We start from the raw sequence: 19012 nt of genomic DNA on the forward strand, positions 1-19012 counted from the left end.
TATAAAACAGATATATAAAATAGGAAAGGAAAAAGAAGAAGAAGAGAAGAAGACACCACTTCAGTGATGCCGAGAGTACGCGCAGTCTGAGTTGTATTGTAGTGACTGTTATCTATTGTACTCTAAAGGCATTCGCTTACTGCTTGCATCTTCACATGATTAGCTCAAGATTTTCTATGAAGCTTTGTTAAAGCGTGCACCTGGCATGCTCTGGGATGTGCAGGCATATGCATGGTTAGGGAGAACTCAGACACCCTGCTTATCACCAGCCAAGGCCACAGAAAGGCGATTACAGCATGTGGAAAAACAACTTTTCTCAGTACACTAGGCCACTTGAGCTCAAGACACAGAAACACAGAGAATAGGAATGTTCATTCACTAAATTTCCTTCACAGGACCCAAACCAGCAAATAAAAGAAAAGGTTAAAACAGACTCAATAAAACAACAATAAAACATCTTCATAAAAGAAGTAGCTACACTAAAACTTCTCAACTTTCGATAAAAGTACATGCGTTCTCCAGTTCTACAAACACACAATGTAGCTTTCTCTGGCCTTCCCCGTACTTCTCCTCTAGCATTCTTAAAGCACAAATTGCATCCAACGTGCTCTTCCTTGGCATAAACCCATACTGCTGTTCACAGATTGCTACCTCTCTTCTCACTCTCGCCTCCAATACCCTTTTCCCATAGCTTCATGGTGTGGCTCATCAATTTTATCCCTCTGTAATTACTGCAGATCTGTACAGTGGGGCAAAAAAGTATTTAGTCAGTCACCAATTGTGCAAGTTCTCCCACTTAAAAAGATGAGAGAGGCCTGTAATTTTCATCATAGGTATACCTCGACTATGAGAGACAAAATGAGAAAAAAAATCTAGAAAATCACATTGTCTGATTTTTAAAGAATTTATTTGCAAATTATGGTGGAAAATAAGTATTTGGTCAATAACAAAAGTTCATCTCAATCCTTTGTTATATACCCTTTGTTGGCAATGACAGAGGTCAAACGTTTTCTGTAAGTCTTCACAAGGTTTTCACACACTGTTGCTGGTATTTTGGCCCATTCCTCCATGCAGATCTCCTCTAGAGCAGTGATGTTTTGGGGCTGTCGCTGGGCAACACGGACTTTCAACTCCCTCCAAAGATTTTCTGTGGGGTTGAGATCTGGAGACTGGCTAGGTGTTAGGACTGGGACTGTTTTGGCCTCTAGAGGCCGCTGTTATTTCATTTTCTTGTCATGTTTGTTTTGGCCTCTAGAGGCCGCCACTGTTTCTGTGTTTTATGTTTGTTGTTTTCCATGTGTCTTGTGCCCCGCCTAGTCCTCATTAGTGTCACCTGTGGCCTATTTTAGTTTGTGTATTTATACCCCTGAGTTCAGTCCTCTTGTCACGGAGTCTTTGTGCTGTTATGTTACCTCTGTTCTGTGTTCCTTGCCGTTGGCTCTTTGGTTTTGCACTTTGCTTTTTGGACTTTTTGTTTACTGTTTTTTGATCATCTGAGCATTGGTATTTTGCCTTTTCTTTTCTAGTTTTTTGCTTTTGTATTTAACTTTGACCTTTTGGATATTTTATTTTTCCCTTCATCTTCTGAGCGTTTTTTGGATTATATTTTTGTTTGGACTGTAAATATTGTAAAACTTTTTGATACTTTTCTACTTCTGCCTCACGCCTCTGCACTTGAGTCATCCCCCTGGTGGCCTTGTGGGGGTTTGCTGGATTATCACACCAACAAACCAGGTTCGAATCCCAGCAAAACCCTAACACTAGGCCACTCCAGGACTTTGAAATGCTTCTTACGAAGCCACTCCTTCGTTGCCCGGGCGGTGTGTTTGGGATCATTGTCATGCTGAAAGACCCAGCCACATTTCATCTTCAATGCCCTTGCTGATGGAAGGAGGTTTTCACTCATGATACATGGCCCCATTCATTCTTTCCTTTACACAGATCAGTCGTCCTGGTCCCTTTGCAGAAAAACAGCCCCAAAGCATGATGTTTCCACCCCCATGCTTCACAGTAGGTATGGTGTTCTTTGGATGCAACTCAGCATTCTATCTCCTCCAAACACGACAAGCTGAGTTTTTACCAAAAAGTTGTTTTGGTTTCATCTGACCATATGACATTCTCCCAATCCTCTTCTGGATCATCCAAATGCTCTCTAGCAAACTTCAGACGGGCCTGGACATGTACTGGCTTAAGCAGGGGGACACGTCTGGCACTGCAGGATTTGAGTCCATGGTAGCGTAGTGTGTTACTGATAGTAGCCTTTGTTACTTTGGTCCCAGCTCTCTGCAGGTCATTCACTAGGTCCCCCCGTGTGGTTCTGGGATTTTTGCTCACCGTTCTTGTGATCATTTTGATCCCACGGGGTGAGATCTTGCGTGGAGCCCCAGATCGAGGGAGATTATTAGTGGTCTTGTATGTCTTCCATTTTCCAGTAATTGCTCCCACAGTTGATTTCTTCACACCAAGCTGCTTACCTATTGCAGATTCAGTCTTCCCAACCTCGTGCAGGTCTACAATTTTGTTTCTGGTGTCCTTTGACAGCTCTTTGGTCTTACCCATAGTGGAGTTTGGAGTGTGACTGTTTGAGGTTGTGGACAGGTGTCTTTTATACTGATAATGAGTTCAAACAGGTGCCATTAATACAGTTAATGAGTGGAGGACAGAGGAGCCTCTTAAAGAAGTTGTTACAGGTCTGTGAGAGCCAGAAATCTTGCTTGTTTGTAGGTGACCAAATACTTATTTTACCAAGGAATTTACCAATTAATTCATTAAAAATCCTACAGTGTGATTTCCTGGATTCTTTCCCCCCATTCTGTCTCTCATAGTTGAAGTGTACCTATGATGAAAATTACAGGCCTCTCTCATCTTTTTAAGTGGGAGAACTTGCACAATTGGTGGCTGACTAAATACTTTTTTGCCCCACTGTACATCTCCCTTATTCTTGTATATTGGGACAAGCACACTCTCCATTCATTTGGCATCTTCTCATTCTCTAGGATCTTATTCAACAATCTCGTTAGGAACTCCACAGTTGTCTCACCCAAACATCTCCAAGCATCAATCGGGATACCATCTGGTCCGACTGCTTTCCCAGTCTTCATTCTTTTCATGGCTGCCCCCACCTCATCCTTACTAACCAACTCTGCTTCCTGATTTGCTGTCTCCAATGAATCTGACCTTTTCTCTCTTGGATTCTCCTCATTTAATAAATCCTCAAAGTACTCTTTCCACCTTCTTAATACACTGTTTGTCAGCACATTTCCATCTTTCATCACTCTTACCTGCTGTACATCCCTCGCTTCCCTGTTTCTCTGCCTAGCTAGTCTGTACAGGTCTTTCTCTCCTTCTTTGGTCTCCAGTCTTTCTTACAACTTCTGGTATGCATCTGCTTTCGCCTTTGCTACTGCTCTTTTTGCCTTCTGTCTCATCTCTCTGTATAACCGCCTGCTTTCCTCATCTCTCTGATCGTCCCAATTCTTCTTTGCTAGCCTCTTCTCTTATAATTTCTTGGAGCTTATCTGGCAAACAGTGGGTGTGAGGTGGGAATTCACACACTCATTTACTTCCATCCATCATCTGTAGCCGTTTATCCTGTTCTCCAGGGTCCCAGCTGACTATGGGTGAGAGTCGCCAGGTCATCGCAGAGCTGACACAGAGACAAACAACCATTCACACCTACGGTCAATTTAGAGCCACCAATTATCCTAACCTGCATGTCTTTGGACTGTGGGGGAAACCAGAGCACCCGGAGGAAACAGACACAGGGAGAACATACAAACTCCACACAGAAAGGCCCTCGCCAGTTGCTGGGCTTGAACCCAGGACCTTCATGCTGTGAGGCGACAGTGCTAGCCACTACACCACCAATTTATCAATTAAGCAATTTATCTTATCTATTCCATCTGCTGGATGGTTTTGGATGCTGACAACGCTACCTCCTGGGCCACTGGGCCAAATATGAAGTTGTTGCTTTTTTTTTTCTAACAATTTGATGGCTAGAGCAACTTTTTCTAAGATCTTAATTGAAATTGATTTAAACTCTTTAAAAATTGGGTTGAACGTGTGACCTACATCAGTTGATTTGTATTGTATCATCTTTATCTTGCTCACTTTTAGTGATGAGAGATGATTTTAGAAATGTTTTGTCATATACTGCACCTTTAATGAAAATGTCAGAAATTGTGGTTGTGTGTCAAAGGACTGTAAAATGAAATGAAATTGACTTTAGATCATAAAGATTGTCAGGTCACAACTTTATTGAACAAAGTAACAGTGGTTCAGACAGTTGATTCATTCAAAGACTTCATTTTAATCAGTAAAATAATTTCAAATACACTACCGTTCAAAAGTTTGGGGTCACCCAGACAATTTTGTGTTTTCCATGAAAAGTCACACTTTTATTTACCACCATAAGTTGTAAAATGAATAGAAAATATAGTCAAGACATTTTTCTGGCCATTTTGAGCATTTAATCGACCCCACAAATGTGATGCTCCAGAAACTCAATCTGCTCAAAGGAAGGTCAGTTTTATAGCTTCTCTAAAGAGCTAAACTGTTTTCAGCTGTGCTAACATGATTGTACAAGGGTTTTCTAATCATCCATTAGCCTTCTGAGGCAATGAGCAAACACATTGTACCATTAGAACACTGGAGTGAGAGTTGCTGGAAATGGGCCTCTATACACCTATGGAGATATTGCACCAAAAACCAGACATTTGCAGCTAGAATAGTCATTTACCACATTAGCAATGTATAGAGTGGATTTCTGATTAGTTTAAAGTGATCTTCATTGAAAAGAACAGTGCTTTTCTTTCAAAAATAAGGACATTTCAAAGTGACCCCAAACTTTTGAACGGTAGTGTACATTAACATTAATTTTAAAAAATAAAATTAACCTAACTATTCTTAACTATTACAAAAAATAATAATTATAAATCATACACATTTTAATTGATTCAGAAAAATAATGATATCTCCACAATTATTGGCACCCCTGATAAAGATCAGTAAAAAGGGTTAGAAAAAAATTCACCTTTCGGTGAAGTCGCTTCATCTCACGCTGAAAAAATGAGAAAAATCCAACCTTTAATTGAAATGAATTTATTTAGAAAAAACATCCCTCATCAATAAATAATTATTTTCAACAAAAAACACATGTGCCACTCTTATTGGCACCCCTGGAAATGATAGCCAGGGCTTTCCCCAGAAAAAATATCAGAGCTGTGCTTCTGAAGTGGAGCCCAGCCACGGGCGCAGATAGAGGGGGGGACGGGGGGGATTCGTCCCACCCAGATTTAAATTCACCTCGTTCGGTCCCCCCCACTTATAGGGAGGAAAAAACGTCGATGCTGTCTTTCTTTGCATAAGGCAAACCTCACGGAAAAATCAAAAGACTAATTACCATTCGGTTTATTGAGGTGCACAGCAGTACAGACGTAGTTGCAACTGCGCAGACTGCACAGGTTGCGAGCTCGAGCTTGGTTGCTATGGTTACCCACAAGTTTGACAGGCATATCGGGGACAGCGCCTCCTAGTTCAGGACCCCAACACGGCATGATGAAGGGTGCCAAAAGGCAGAAAACGATTGCATCGTTTAAAAAAAAACAACAACTGCAAGTAAACTGTGCCTTACTTTATCATATCACCTTGCAATTTTTTGATAGTCTGTTCAAAGTAATGTCGTAGTGAAAGTAAAATCGTACGGAGTAGAGATGCCTTTCTGGTAGCCTCCTTCTTTCGGTGGTAGCCTGTAGATACAGTGCTCAGAAGGCAGTTTTAATGTTTAATCTGGCGTTCCCTGCCATAATTTCAGCGAGCATATTGTTTCATAAGGAAACTTTGCGAAGAGTTGTTGACTGACTGCCGCTCACGCAACACACAGGCATAGTTAGAAAGTCAGGATGCACTGGTTTACACTTTACACACACACATGTAGCCCAGCCTCTCGCTATGTTTAACAGTTGGAACTTAGTGGTTTTAAAACTAGTTTTGCAATTTCTGTGCGTGATGATAATGTGTAAACTTTGGATTTCCATAGGCTATGTTAAAATGTTATCATTGTCTTGGCCTGCAGGTAGTTCCTGGTGATGGCAGTGAGGGAGGTGAAATAACATGTATACACAGTACCGTTCAAAAGTTTGGGGTCACCCAGACAATTTTGTGTTTTCCATGAAAAGTCACACTTTTATTTCCCACCATAAGTTGTAAAATGAATAGAAAATATAGTCGAGACATTTTTCTGGCCATTTTGAGCATTTAATCGACCCCACAAATGTGATGCTCCAGAAACTCAATCTGCTCAAAGGAAGGTCAGTTTTATAGCTTCTCTAAAGAGCTAAACTGTTTTCAGCTGTGCTAACATGATTGTACAAGGGTTTTCTAATCATCCATTAGCCTTCTGAGGCAATGAGCAAACACAGTGTACCATTAGAACACTGGAGTGAGAGTTGCTGGAAATGGGCCTCTATACACCTATGGAGATATTGCACCAAAAACCAGACATTTGCAGCTAGAATAGTCATTTACCACATTAGCAATGTATAGAGTGGATTTCTGATTAGTTTAAAGTGATCTTCATTGAAAAGAACAGTGCTTTTCTTTCAAAAATAAGGACATTTCAAAGTGACCCCAAACTTTTGAACGGTTGTGTATGTGTATGTGTGTGTGTACAACCCCGATTACAAAAAAGTTTGGACAAAGTACAAATTGTAAATAAAAACGGAATGCAATAATTTACAAATCTCAAAAACTGATATTGTATTCACAATAGAACATAGACAACGTATCAAATGTCGAAAGTGAGACATTTTGAAATTTCATGCCAAATATTGGCTCATTTGAAATTTCATGACAGCAACACATCTCAAAAAAGTTGGGACAGGGGCAATAAGAGGCTGGAAAAGTTAAAGGTACAAAAAAGGAACAGCTGGAGGACCAAATTGCAGCTCATTAGGTCAATTGGCAATAGGTCATTAACATGACTGGGTATAAAAAGAGCATCTTGGAGTGGCAGCGGCTCTCAGAAGTAAAGATGGGAAGAGGATCACCAATCCCCCTAATTCTGCGCCGACAAATAGTGGAGCAATATCAGAAAGGAGTTCGACAGTGTAAAATTGCAAAGAGTTTGAACATATAATCATCATCTACAGTGCATAATATCATCAAAAGATTCAGAGAATCTGGAAGAATCTCTGTGCGTAAGGGTCAAGGCCAGAAAACCATACTGGGTGCCCGTGATCTTCGGGCCCTTAGACAGCACTGCATCACATACAGGCATGCTTCTGTATTGGAAATCACAAAATGGGCTCAGGAATATTTCCAGAGAACATTATCTGCGAACACAATTCACCGTGCCATCCGCTGTTGCCAGCTAAAACTCTATAGTTCAAAGAAGAAGCCGTATCTAAACATGATCCAGAAGCGCAGATGTCTTCTCTGGGCCAAGGCTCATTTAAAATGGACTGTGGCAAAGTGGAAAACTGTTCTGTGGTCAGACAAATCAAAATTTGAAGTTCTTTATGGAAATTAGGGACGTCGTGTCATTCGGACTAAAGAGGAGAAGGACGACCCAAGTTGTTATCAGCGCTCAGTTCAGAAGCCTGCATCTCTGATGGTATGGGGTTGCATTAGTGTGTGTGGCATGGGCAGTTTACACATCTGGAAAGACCCCATCAATGCTGAAAGGTATATCCAGGTTCTAGAGCAACATATGCTCCCATCCAGACGATGTCTCTTTCAGGGAAGACCTTGCATTTTCCAACATGACAATGCCAAACCACATACTGCATCAATTACAGCATCAGAAACTGTATGTTTCTGTTGTCTGGAATGCTGTTATTGTTTTCTCAATGTATGTATTTTATTTGTTGCTCATTGCTTGATGTGATGTGTATTCATTTTATATTTATAATTGTATAATTGTTGTATGTTTATTTTAATGCGGACCCCAGGAAGACTAGCTGGTTGCTAAGGCACCAGCTAATGGGGATCCTTAATAAATCAAATCAAATCAAATCATGGCTGCGTAGAAGAAGGGTCCAGGTACTGAACTGGCCAGCCTGCAGTCCAGATCTTTCACCCATAGAAAACATTTGGCGCATCATAAAACGGAAGATACGACAAAAAAGACCTAAGACAGTTGAGCAACTAGAATCCTACATTAGACAAGAATGGGTTAACATTCCTATCCCTAAACTTGAGCAACTTGTCTCCTCAGTCCCCAGACGTTTACAGACTGTTGTAAAGAGAAAAGGGGATGTCTCACAGTGGTAAACATGGCCTTGTCCCAACTTTTTTGAGATGTGTTGTTGTCATGAAATTTAAAATCACCTAATTTTTCTCTTTAAATGATACATTTTCTCAGTTTAAACATTTGATATGTCATCTATGTTCTATTCTGAATAAAATATGGAATTTTGAAACTTCCACATCATTGCATTCCGTTTTTATTTACAGTTTGTACTTTGTCCCAACTTTTTTGGAATCGGGGTTGTATATATATATATATATATATATATATATATATATATATATATATATATATATATATACACACACACACACACACACATATATACATATATATATAATGTATATATGTGTGTGTGTGTGTGATATATATACACAAAATGGAATCATTTGCTGACAGCTCAGTCCCCCCCAGTTCAAAAATCCTATCTGCGCCCCTGAGCCCAGCCAGTAAGACTTGGCCCGGCCTGGAGGGCCAGCTGTTAGGGGGGTCTGGGGGCATGCTCCCCTGGAAAGTTTTGAAATTAGAGACTTCAAATGGTGACATCTAAGGCTGACTTGGACACAATTCAACATTATTAAATTTGCTGCTTTTTACCTTGTGAAATATTCAAGGGGCCGGACTGAGCTACACCATCATTGATGGTCTCATTTTCATTAGTAAGACCATATTTGACAAAATAGACAACTTGCACTTGGAAAATGGGTGAGCTTAATATCAAAATGCTGTTAGTTTTAAAGATACCACAAACACCATTTTAAGCCTTGGTCTGGTTATTTGTGAAATTCTCCCAATACTTCAACTATTATCTGTTCTTAGAGCAAGCCACAATAATAATAAATGTTAAGAACACGCCCATTGAGACCATGAACCCGAAAAATTCACTATATTTATATTCTACCTCTTTCTTCAGATTTTTGTTCTCATGTTGCTCATCTCTCAGTTTCATTGCCATCTCATTCACCTTTCTCCTCTCCTCTGCTTTTATCTCTTCTTCCATATTTTTCCTCTTTAATTCCTCGTCCTGCCTGATTTCTGTCTCTTTACTGTTACACTGACTCTGGACCTCCTCTTTCACCTCATTTGCTAGCCGTTCAAATTTAATTTTCTCTTCTTTTCTGATCAGCTTCTCCATTGTAGCTCTCTTCTGCTCTTCTAGTGTTTTGATTTCTTTTTGCAAAATAATTCTCTTCCTCTCATCCTCTTCTCTGGTGCTTCTCTGGACCTTCTGATAAACCTCTGTCATGTAAAAGTAGCCCATGTTCTTGTGTAGTATTGCATTTATCTTTTCAAACAACTCTTTGACTTGAATGCGGTTATTTTGTTCATAGTTGTTAAAAACATGATATCTACCTTCACAGGTGTCTACAAGATTCTGGAGATCATAACTATTTCTGATAAAGTTCTCCACCGGTTTCCCTTCCAGCAGATCTCCACCAGTGAATAGAATTATGGTGAACTTCAGAGCTTCTTCTCCAAAGTTCTCCTGAATCCACTTCACAGCATGGCTCTCCTCCACCGTGAATCTTCCCAGTCTGATCACCAGCAGGAACACATGAGGATCAAGAGAAGACATCGAGATACATTCATGTGCATGGTGGGCGGTTTTGTTCGATATTAACCATGTGTCCATGACTCCAGGAGTGTCAATTATGGTGATGTTTCTTCCATCCAGGATTTTGTTCTTCTTTTTACAGCTTGCAGTCACAGATGCAGGAGACGCTTCGACTCTAAAGGCCTTTTCACCAAGGATGGTGTTTCCTGATGCGCTCTTTCCTGCTCCAGTTTTCCCCACCAACATCAGTCTAAGCTCATGGTGGTTTATCTCATGCCCTAAAAAAGAAAATATAACTTGTAGGGTTCAAACAATACTGTGAATAGAAAAGGTGTATATTATTCCTGATGTGACAAATTCATTGTGATATTTAGTAGCTGTAGTTTGATCAGTGTTTACCTTTGAAAGCTAAGTGCAATCCAATACACAGTAGAACCAAAACCAGCACAAAGATCAGCCCAAATAAATAATTGTTTTTCTACAAAAAAGGTAAAACTGTGTTTGAGGGAATAATACATTGACAAAATTAATTTGTCTACAAGTTCATTAAGATATGCAGCAGAAACAAGCCACTTCACACCTCATAACCAGTGTAATGATGGTTATTATTTAAGAGGAAATTATATATCATTTAACGAGCACCTTTATCATTTAATGGCAAAACAAAATGCAATGTGAATATTTTAATTCTAGATTATAACGCAGTAAGATAACCTTTAATACCCTCTTAAATCGTGTGTTCTCCTCTTCTATTTCAGTTTTCTTTTTATCCATCTCCTTTAACAATCCCTCAAGTCGTGTGTTCTCCTCTTCTGTTTCACTTTTCTTTTTATCCGTCTCCTTTAACAGTCTTTTAAGTCGTGTGTTTTCCTCTTCTGTTTCAGTTTTCTTTTTATCCATCTCCTTTAACAGTCTAAGTCGTGTGTTCTCCTCTTCTGTTTCACTTTTCTTTTTATCCGTCTCCTTTAACAATCCCTCAAGTCTTGTGTTCTCCTCTTCTGTTTCACTTTTCTTTTTATCCGTCTCCTTTAACAGTCTTAAGTCGTGTGTTCTCCTCTTCTGTTTCCCTTTTCTTTTTATCCATCTCCTTTAACGATCCCTCAAGTCGTGTGTTCTCCTCTTCTGTTTCACTTTTCTTTTTATCCGTCTCCTTTAACAGTCTTTTAAGTCGTGTGTTCTCCTCTTCTGTTTCCCTTTTCTTTTTATCCATCTCCTTTAACGAGCCCTCAAGTCGTGTGTTCTCCTCTTCTGTTTCAGTTTTCTTTTTATCCGTCTCCTTTAACAATCCCTCAAGTCGTGTGTTCTCCTCTTCTGTTTCACTTTTCTTTTTATCCATCTCCTTTAACAGTCTTTTAAGTCGTGTGTTCTCCTCTTCTGTTTCCCTTAACTTTTCACTGATGTTTTCTTCTCCCTCTGTTTGTTCGTTCTTTCTTCTCCTCTGATGTCTGTTAGAAACAGTATCAATTTAAAAACACGTTATTTTATGTTTCATATTTTCACAGTACTGTGCAAAAGTCTTAGGCACTCTATTTTTTAAAATGAATTTTATGATTTTTATTTTATGACTTCTACATTGTCGAGTCAATACAAAAACATTTTAGATTCTAAACATTAGTTTTCCAGAACAAAGTTAAATGTGACAGAAAAATGTCAGCAAAGAAAGCAGTAGAATAATGTAAGAGACATGTTTCAGACACAAAACATAATGAAAGCTGCTGGGTTTCGGTGCAAAATGAAGAAGCGAGTGTGACAGTCAAAGTGTCCAGAAGAACTGTGGCTGGTTCTGTAAGATGCTCAGTAAAACCTACAGCTCATTTCCACATAAAACTGCACTCACTGGCCCTGAGACTACTATTTTTTAAACATAGGGTCATCACATCAAATATTGTTTCATTTCTTACTGCAACATCACACCAAGCCAAACAACAAGGAAGAAGAAATTACCAGCCCTGTGACTTGTGAGCTGGAATGTCAGGACCATGTGTCTTGGCCTGTCTGACGACTTTTGGGGGGGATACCTATTCACACTCCAAATTTCTGTTTTTTCATCTTAATTATTGTTTGTGTCACAAAAAAGTACCTTTAAAGTGGTAGTCATGTTGTGTAACTCAAATGGTGCTAACCCTCCAGTATCTAACGTGACAAAACAGGACAAACACCAAGGGGGACGAATACCTTTGCAAGACAATAGGCAAATATACAGGAATCACCATTGCTTAAAGTGCATATTCTGGACCAATTTCGTTCTTTTTAAATATGAAAGTATGTCCCTTTACACACTCATCCAGTAGGGTAATTTTCCACAAGGCCAACTGTCCACAGCAGAAAAAAAATAAAATAACAAAATGCGTCTGGAAAAATCCCAAGGGAGTCTGGAGCCAGATTTGTGACGTTACCTGCGGAAGCGCCAGCAGGCTGCGCGAGCTTTGCACGGTTTCAGTGCACAGCCTGTGTAGACCAAGTGCTCCCATTTCTCTCTCATTGTCCGGTCTTTTGGAAAACGAGGAGTACTAATCCCATCAAGATTGGTGTTGCTACACCCTCCTACGATACATCTGTTAACCATTTTAATAGTTACGCGATAATGTTGAAGAAATTTGCAGAAAACCACCAGGTCGTTTTCTCATAAACAAAACAGCGCTGACGTAGGATTCAGAAGGAGGCGTCCCGCATGCGACGTCACGAAAATCAGTGTTTGCTGGGAAATTCAAATGCCAAGTTTTTTCAGAGGCGAACCAATTCGCCTCAAGTCACTTGATTTCAACTTAATTTTTCTGGTATTGCGCAAGGTAAAAAAATTGCAGAGAATGCAGAATGTTACAGATATTTGACCAAAGTTTAATATAAAATAGGAGAATTACATTGATCTTGCTCCTGAATTTACCCAAGATATGCACTTTAAGACCACAGAATTTAGAAAACTAGACTCAAGACTAGAGAGTAGAAAAGGCAAAAAACTTCAGTACACAACAGAGAGGTTGCCACTTGGACAAGAACCTGATTCTGTCTAATGCCACCAAATGTCCAAGAGTGCTTACGATTTACTGCAGCTACACAATAAGTGACAGTATACACATATGTACAAATATCTCATCTCATCTCATTATCTCTAGCCGAGAGAGAGAGAGATGTACAAATATAAATTCAATAAATGTTAATACTTTATACATTTAATGAACAAACAGTCAGAATAGTCAGCTTCTGGCTATCTAGATATACAACACAGTAGATGTCACAGCATTCTTATTATTCTTACTTTTCCGAAGTGACGTCTTCCTTTAAACTTCTGGGTTCATCTTCTTTATCTCCTTGATAATTGGGTGGTGGGTCCAATGAGTTACGGTCTGGTGTCTGCATGTGTTTATCACATTGTCCTTTTCCTGATTGATTTTTGATACTCTGTCTATTTTATTAAAAAAAAAGTTGTGAAAAGCCTTTATGTTAGAAGATATCTGAGAATAAACCCAACTGAGTTAATGCATTCACAGATTCACAGACCTCTATGCATACCTTTGTTTGTGTTTCCTAGTATTGGGATGTAAGCAGGTCCTTGAATTAGTGTCAGAGTCAGACCCATCCATGACACCGCTGGGGGGAAAAAGACTTTCAAATGTTTATTCATAAATTGAATAGTAAAAATCTGAGTTAAGTTCCTTGAGTCCGAGGTTGTATGATTACGAGATGGGAGAGAGCTGAAGAAGGTTGAATACCAGTGCAAGGCACTGTGCTCTTCCCAGTAACTTGAAAATTATGGAATAGTAAATAAAAATTAAAATAAAATTATTATTCAGACTTCTAATTCATTCAGGTCAAACTTAATAAAATTTGCACACATTAATACATTTATATAATAACAAAAATACTGCTATTCTTTTTTTATGCAAACTTGAAATTAGAACACTTTTTTTAAATGATACACTTTACTTTAAACTAGAGATTTATTTACCATAAGAAAGAAGTCAATCTGCATACAAATTAATTTATTCATAAAATGACTTCAGGGTCATTTACACACAAAAAAGAAGTGGTATTAACAAAAATCCAGTTATCAACATACGAATGCGATTATGAAATCACCGTTACTGAAACTTGGTTTGGCTTATGAAACCGTTTACTCATAACTTATCTAAAACATTTATAAACAAGTCCAAATGATTGTATTGCATATAAAATATGTACCTACTTTTCTCTTCAGAGAACGTGCTTGGTTGAGCTGTTTTCACGATGCTGCACCCTTAGCTCCTGTAAATCGGTGAACTTTGGACTTTAATTGTTTTATTTTCATATAGACCTACCGTATATCTACAAAAGGAAATCCTCCATGCCATACAGTGTGAATCCTTATTGGAGAAAGGGACAGATGTCAAATGTGTACCAAACTTCATTGTTTAGAATGGATTGAATGGAGGAAGTTGTTAGAATACTTAAGGTTTCAAACTTTCTCAAACTTTGTCACTTTTTCTGTGTTTTTTTTTGTATGGGAACTCTATATTTTCATATTTATTTTAAAGGAGAAAATTTGTGCTATTTATGTAATAAATCATCAAAACATTTCACTTTTTGTTGGATATTTTTTAGACTTAAACGTGACATATTATACCACATTTCAACAAGTTGACACATAGGTCTTAATGAAATTTCTGTGACATGCTTTGATCAAAATACCAGAAGTATAAAACACCACAGCACCTTCTCACCCTGTCTAAACAGCCCTGTCCAGAGCGGCCTGTTCCTTTAAATGATAATGAGCCCCTGCTCACCCCACCCACCTCTTCCATTGAACAATCAGGTAACACTTTCCTTATGAATATTCATTCAAAAAGACAGTTCTCAATCCATGAGTGGAGATACTCAGATGAGGGGGCGGGATCATTCTAATGAGCTCCACTTGTGACATAGAAAGCGGAGCCGAATCTGAACGGCTTGTTGAATCACTGTTAGGCGTTGGGACTATCTCGGCCTCTAGAGGCCGCTATTGCATCTGTGATTTGTGTTTGTTTTGACAGCCATGTGCTTCTTTGTTTTTCATGTGCCTTGTGCCCCACCTGTTCTTTATTTACTGCCCCGCCTATTTTCTTAATTGCCAATTTTACCTGGTCATGTGTCCTATTACTTTGGGTATTTATACTACCCCATTTTGTGTCTCTTGTTACTGAGTCTTTGTGCTGTTGATGTCTAGTCACCTTTGTTCTGTGTACCTTGCCTGTCTACTTGTGTTTTTGGAACTCTACTCTCTTAGGACATTTGGACTGTTTCTGTTTTACTTGGACCCTTGCCTTTTTTTGTATCTTTTGAGCGTTTGGATTTTTGCTTTCTTTGCCTTGGTTTTGGATTTTTGGACTGTTGAACTTTTGGATGTTTTTCTTGTATCTCCTGTATGTTTTGTAATTTTCTTTTTTTGGATTTTTGCTTTTTCACAAACTTTGGATTTTTTGGACTTCTGGGCTTTGGCGAATAAACTGTTTGAATTGTCTCACTCCTCTACACTTGAGTCATTCCCCTGGTGGCCTAGTGGGGATTTGCTGGGTTCCTACACAAGCAACCTGGGTTCAATTCCCAACCTAACAATCACAAACATTTAGGTTTAATAGAATTATGAAAGTTTATTATGGATTACAGTATTAAGCTCATGTCATGCTTGTAGTCAAATCTCAGAACTCAAATCTCTGTTAAACAAACATGAAATCCCCCACAACAAAACAAAACTTAAAGCATATCTCAGCACATCACTTTCAAATGTCTATTTAAACAGAATGTTATATTTCACTGTGATGTGCTATGGTGACAACAGCATACATAGTGCTATAATTTTCATGGTTATAACAAAAATCCTGTCAAACCACATTCATGAACAAAAAACATTATTACTTCTCTCGTTTGTTTTGGATTTTTGAATATTTATGCAGTTCTATATTTTCCCCTCCTATTTTCTTCCCCCAGGAATAAATCATACAAGGTTCTTTTCTCATCTCATTATCTCTGGCCGCTTTATCCTGTTCTACAGGCAAGCTGGAGCCTATCCCAGCTGACTACGGGCGAAAAGCGGGGTACACCCTGGACAAGTCACCAGGTCATCACAGGGCTGACACATAGACACAGACAACCATTCACACCTACGGTCAATTTAGAGTCACCAGTTAACCTAACCTGCATGTCTTTGGACTGCGGGGGAAACCGGAGCACCCGGAGGAAACCCATGCAGACACAGGGAGAACATGCAAACTCCGCACAGAAAGGCCCTTGCCGGCCACGGGGCTCGAACCCGGACCTTCTTCCTGTGAGGCGACAGCGCTAACCACTACACCACTGTGCCGCCCACAAGGTTCTTTTGTTCATGAAAATATTGCAATCATGGGCAGCGCGGTGGTGTAGTAGTTAACACTGTCACCTCACAGCAAGAAGGTCCTAGGTTCGAGCCCGGTGGCCGGCGAGGGCTTTACTGTGTGGGTTTCCTCCAGGTGCTCCGGTTTCCCCCACAATCCAAAGACATGCAGGTTAGGCTAACTGGTGGCTCTAAATTGACCGTAGGTGTGAGTGTGAATGGTTGTTTGTCTCTGTGTGTCAGCCCTGCGATAACCTGGCGATGTACCCCGCCTCTCACCCATAGTCAGCTGGGATCGGCTCCAGCTTTCCTGCGACCCTGTAGGACAGGATCAGTGGCTACAGATAATGGCTGGATGGATGGATAGTGCATCATGTGCTTTTCTCTTCTGGTCACACATTTATTTCTACCCATCAGATGGTTCCAGCTTCTTCAGATGTTCTGTGAGCAGTGACAAAGTGTGTTCTCGGTCACTAAAGCTTTCTTCTAACTCTTTGTTGGTCCTCAGCTGCTGCTCCAGCTCTTCCTCTTACTTGGTCACTGTTTGTCTATTGTGTTTAACTTATTCTCTCCAGTGTCTTGTTTTGTAGTAGAGCCAGTGTCTTTGGTATTTATCACATTTGCATTTATACACAATATTTTTGTCGGTTTATGTATTTATAGTATCTCATGTGTTTTACTATAAATCTAAGATGTATTGTTTGAGTTCATGGTGATAAAATTCCTTAGCTTCCTAGTCTTGTTGAACCTGATGTAAGTTGTTCTTGTCTTCTGGGTATTAATTCTAGCTCTTGCTTATGTTAATGGATTTAGCCTGAGGTGATCATTTTTGGTTTTGACCCCAGTTTGGATGAATGACTTTGGAGCAGTGAAATAAAAGCATGCAACATTTACACTGGCAGTCAATGAAAAAGTCCAGGTCAATAATTCAACATATTATGCAAAACGGAGTTGGGGAAATGTTTGTTTTGAGATGTTTCTATTGAATAGCGCGCACAGAAGTCATTAATGAGTTCTCCTCAATCCAAACATTTTTCCATAGTCTTCAGGGAGTGGTCTTTAGGAATCAGCTCAAAGTGCTGTTTTGGAGAAAAACAAACATTTGTACATGGTTGAAAGGATGGGTTGGATAGCCTTTATTAAGGCCATGAAAAAGCCGACTTTTGTATTCCTTATGTCCAAGATGCCATGGTTAAATCCAGATGACAGATGGCGGGCCCTCGGCATGGTGCAAGCCGGCCTAAGTTTTTCAGAAGTTGGGCGTCGATTGAATGTCCAAACCCTGCCATGGCCTGTGTATTCACCTGATCTCAATCCCATTGAGCATTTATGGGATCACCTTGGTGTTCAGATCCAGAACCGTGTTCCTCGTCCCATGAACAGAGGTCAACTGATCCAGGATCTTCAAGAGGAGTGGCAGGCCATTCCACAAGACAGGATTCACCGTTTGATACGCAGTATGCATCGCAGACTGATGGCTTGTATTGCTGTTGGTGGGGACAATACTCGGTACTGAAGCTGCAACTTTCCAATTACAGGGTATCCATTTTGTTCGGACTGTACATTATCAAAGCTCACAACAATTGTGATTTTTTGTTTATTCATCTCGAGTTAAATGTCAGTATATTGATCTGTAAGCTTCTAGTACATGATTTCATAGCTTATAAATAAAATTTTCATAAATGTCACCTGGACATTTTCATTGACTGTCAGTGTACATCCGACTGTCACAGACTCTCAATTTCCGCACCCATAAGTCTGTAAATGAATAATGAAAGTGCAAGATTATGAAAACAAATCATTATTCCACCATGTGATTACTGTCCTTGAACACTCTCATGAAGAACCTCTTCGTCAAAGTTCTCCTGAATCTCCACCTTATGGCATCTTCATCCTCCACTGTGGCTCTCCTAGTCTGAAAATTAGCAGGAATGAGGAGAGGACACATTGACTTTCTGATCATGATCAGTTATAAATCATGACGATTTTGTCAGTCATGCTAAACATTTAGGTTCTGTTTGTCGCTCATCTTTCTCAGATGCAGAAATTTCTTCAGCTCTGAAAGCATTTCTACTCAGGGTGGAGTTTCCTGCTGCAGACACGTCCATCACAATCAGCTTCATCTTAGGACCCGTGTTCACAAAAACAAAACAGAATATCAATATAAATGACTAATATTTGTCGTCGCGCTGTTGAATTAATTACATAAAATTGGTAAATTTACTCAAATGAACTTCAGAGCCAACAAAATATGCATGTAATTAAATATATGCATATAAAGAAAATGAACAGAAACAATATACCACCAATATTAAAAATGTGCCGTGTTTAATATTGACAATGATAATCTTTGTTAATTTAATGGAATACCTCTGTGAGGAAATGAGGTCTTAGAGAATGGAGCACAAGACAGCAACAGAGCTTGTAGTGCAGACTGAAACGTCAAGCATGACTTAAAGCAAGATCTATTAGTTTCCTTTTCCTGTAGAAAATTAACACACTTTCAGTAACCTTTCATTCACAAAAATATAGATTAAACCACACACTTGCATAATTAAGGGCAAGCCCTCTCTCTGTGTCTCACATTGTTTCGTTGTGCCTCTGTCCTGGATTGGTGGTCAACATCAGAAGCATCCAACTTCCTTCTGCCATCATCAAACATTTGAATTAGAATGTAATTATGAATTCATAAATACCAAGACTCTTGCCTGAAGTCAGCTGGGATTGGCTCCAGCTTCCCCCTGGGCCTGTGACGGATGAGCGGTATAGAGAATGGATGGATGTATTTATAGCTGCCCCAAGAGTTTGGTTTCATCCTTGGTCATCATCTTATCGGTGGATTTGAGAACAGTGTTGTAACAGCACTCACACTGTGATAATTTTTCTC

The 19012-nt window shown here is 39.5% G+C and overlaps 1 protein-coding gene across 1 annotated transcript in view; it reads right to left on the reverse strand.

Annotated features, from left to right (window-relative positions):
* The window catches only part of LOC132865813 (uncharacterized), a 116311-nt gene that overhangs the window by 40788 nt on the left and 56511 nt on the right, over positions 1-19012 (reverse strand). Inside the window, exons 9-11 of the mRNA XM_060898314.1 lie at positions 10527-10890; positions 10203-10281; positions 9058-10081 (exon numbers count right to left, since the gene is read on the reverse strand). Of these exons, the coding sequence (XP_060754297.1) occupies positions 9058-10081; positions 10203-10281; positions 10527-10890 (1467 nt within the window). The remainder of the gene's footprint in view (positions 1-9057; positions 10082-10202; positions 10282-10526; positions 10891-19012) is intronic.

Source organism: Neoarius graeffei, chromosome 18, assembly GCF_027579695.1.
Source record: "Neoarius graeffei isolate fNeoGra1 chromosome 18, fNeoGra1.pri, whole genome shotgun sequence".
In the NCBI taxonomy this organism is placed as follows: domain Eukaryota; kingdom Metazoa; phylum Chordata; class Actinopteri; order Siluriformes; family Ariidae; genus Neoarius; species Neoarius graeffei.